General features: G+C 36.8%; 1 protein-coding gene across 1 annotated transcript; it reads left to right on the top strand.

Moving 5' to 3' along the window:
- Positions 1-47: 47 nt before the first annotated feature.
- On the top strand, positions 48-202 carry SARC_16559 (hypothetical protein; the record flags this gene model as incomplete). Its single annotated transcript, XM_014289339.1, has 1 exon — positions 48-202. A coding segment is annotated over one exon (155 nt), but the record flags the coding sequence as incomplete, so codon positions are not given.
- Positions 203-1,245: the final 1,043 nt, after the last annotated feature.

The following is a 1,245-nucleotide window of genomic DNA, read 5'->3' as shown; positions in this document are numbered from 1 at the left end:
GTGTGTATGTGTGTGTGTATAAGTATATCTTTTTCTCATTTCACAAAATGCTTATCGTGATAACAGGCAATTTTCACATGGCTGGGGGTAATATGGGTGCCTTGAACGCTGCTAAACCTGAACAGAGGCAGTCGCAGATGGGAAATGTTAGATCACCGTTCATGTATAACGATACTGTTTCTACTGCCAATGCCGCTTTTGGGTATGTAAAAACATGTTGGAATAATAGGTATATAGACGCTTCTATATTCAAATAAGTTCTGTCTAGGGTGTGTGCTTACATGTTGGCACAGTTTCTATCTGCATTGGCGTGCTGGTATGACTGTACATAGATGTAATCATATTTATGGTAATTCGGTTTCTGAACGTGTTTATACATGCTGGAGTGAATATAAATGGAAGAAAAAAAATTATGCAGAGGAATGTTGCTTCTAGGTGGTACGAATTTTAGCTGTCATGGATAAATATAAACGTCATCATTCACGAATTTATCAATAATAGCCATAAAGCTCGTCTTGGGGGTGTCTGTGTATATACAAAGAATTGAATATGGTCTAAATGTACGCGGACAAGTCCACTGGCCTATATACGGGTACACATCCACTCACGTGTATAAATCTACACACATACGTGTGCAAGAGCATAGTATGCGGTGCTTCGGTCTCTAATACACACCTTCTGGCCTTCACAGTGCGAATACGCAACCCTCACCAGCAGCGACTTCCCCCAGGTCGGCCGTCGCACAATCGTCACCTATCCCTACGCAACAACAGCTTCATGTATGAACATATCGATTCATGCATTGATTTTAACCACCTTTATAAATATATATATTCTTGTTTGGATGCTAGTGTCGTTGTGTGTGAATATGTATTCATATGTCAGTACATACGTTCATGAGTGTATATATATGTTCATGTATGTAAATATAGATTCAAGAATAGTATGTTTCTAAATATAAGTCAGTAATCGTGTTTAACAATACATATGTTCACTATTGAATGTTTATATTTGTATGAAGCATGTATATGTCTGTACTTAAAATAATCTTCTGCTACACATACATATATATATTTACATATTTATATATAGTATGTTCTGTGTGTGAGTGTACGTATATAAGTATACATCACGATTAAGAATAAAATAGTAACTACCATGTCGCACTATTAACAATGGTGCGAACCGATGTGTTGAGCAGTGCATTTTTGGTGAGTCATGTTCTACATAAACAGCGTATAGAAA

Source organism: Sphaeroforma arctica (assembly GCF_001186125.1).
Source record: "Sphaeroforma arctica JP610 unplaced genomic scaffold supercont1.8369, whole genome shotgun sequence".
In the NCBI taxonomy this organism is placed as follows: Eukaryota; class Ichthyosporea; order Ichthyophonida; genus Sphaeroforma; species Sphaeroforma arctica.
This window is presented reverse-complemented; position numbering and strand designations above follow the sequence as displayed.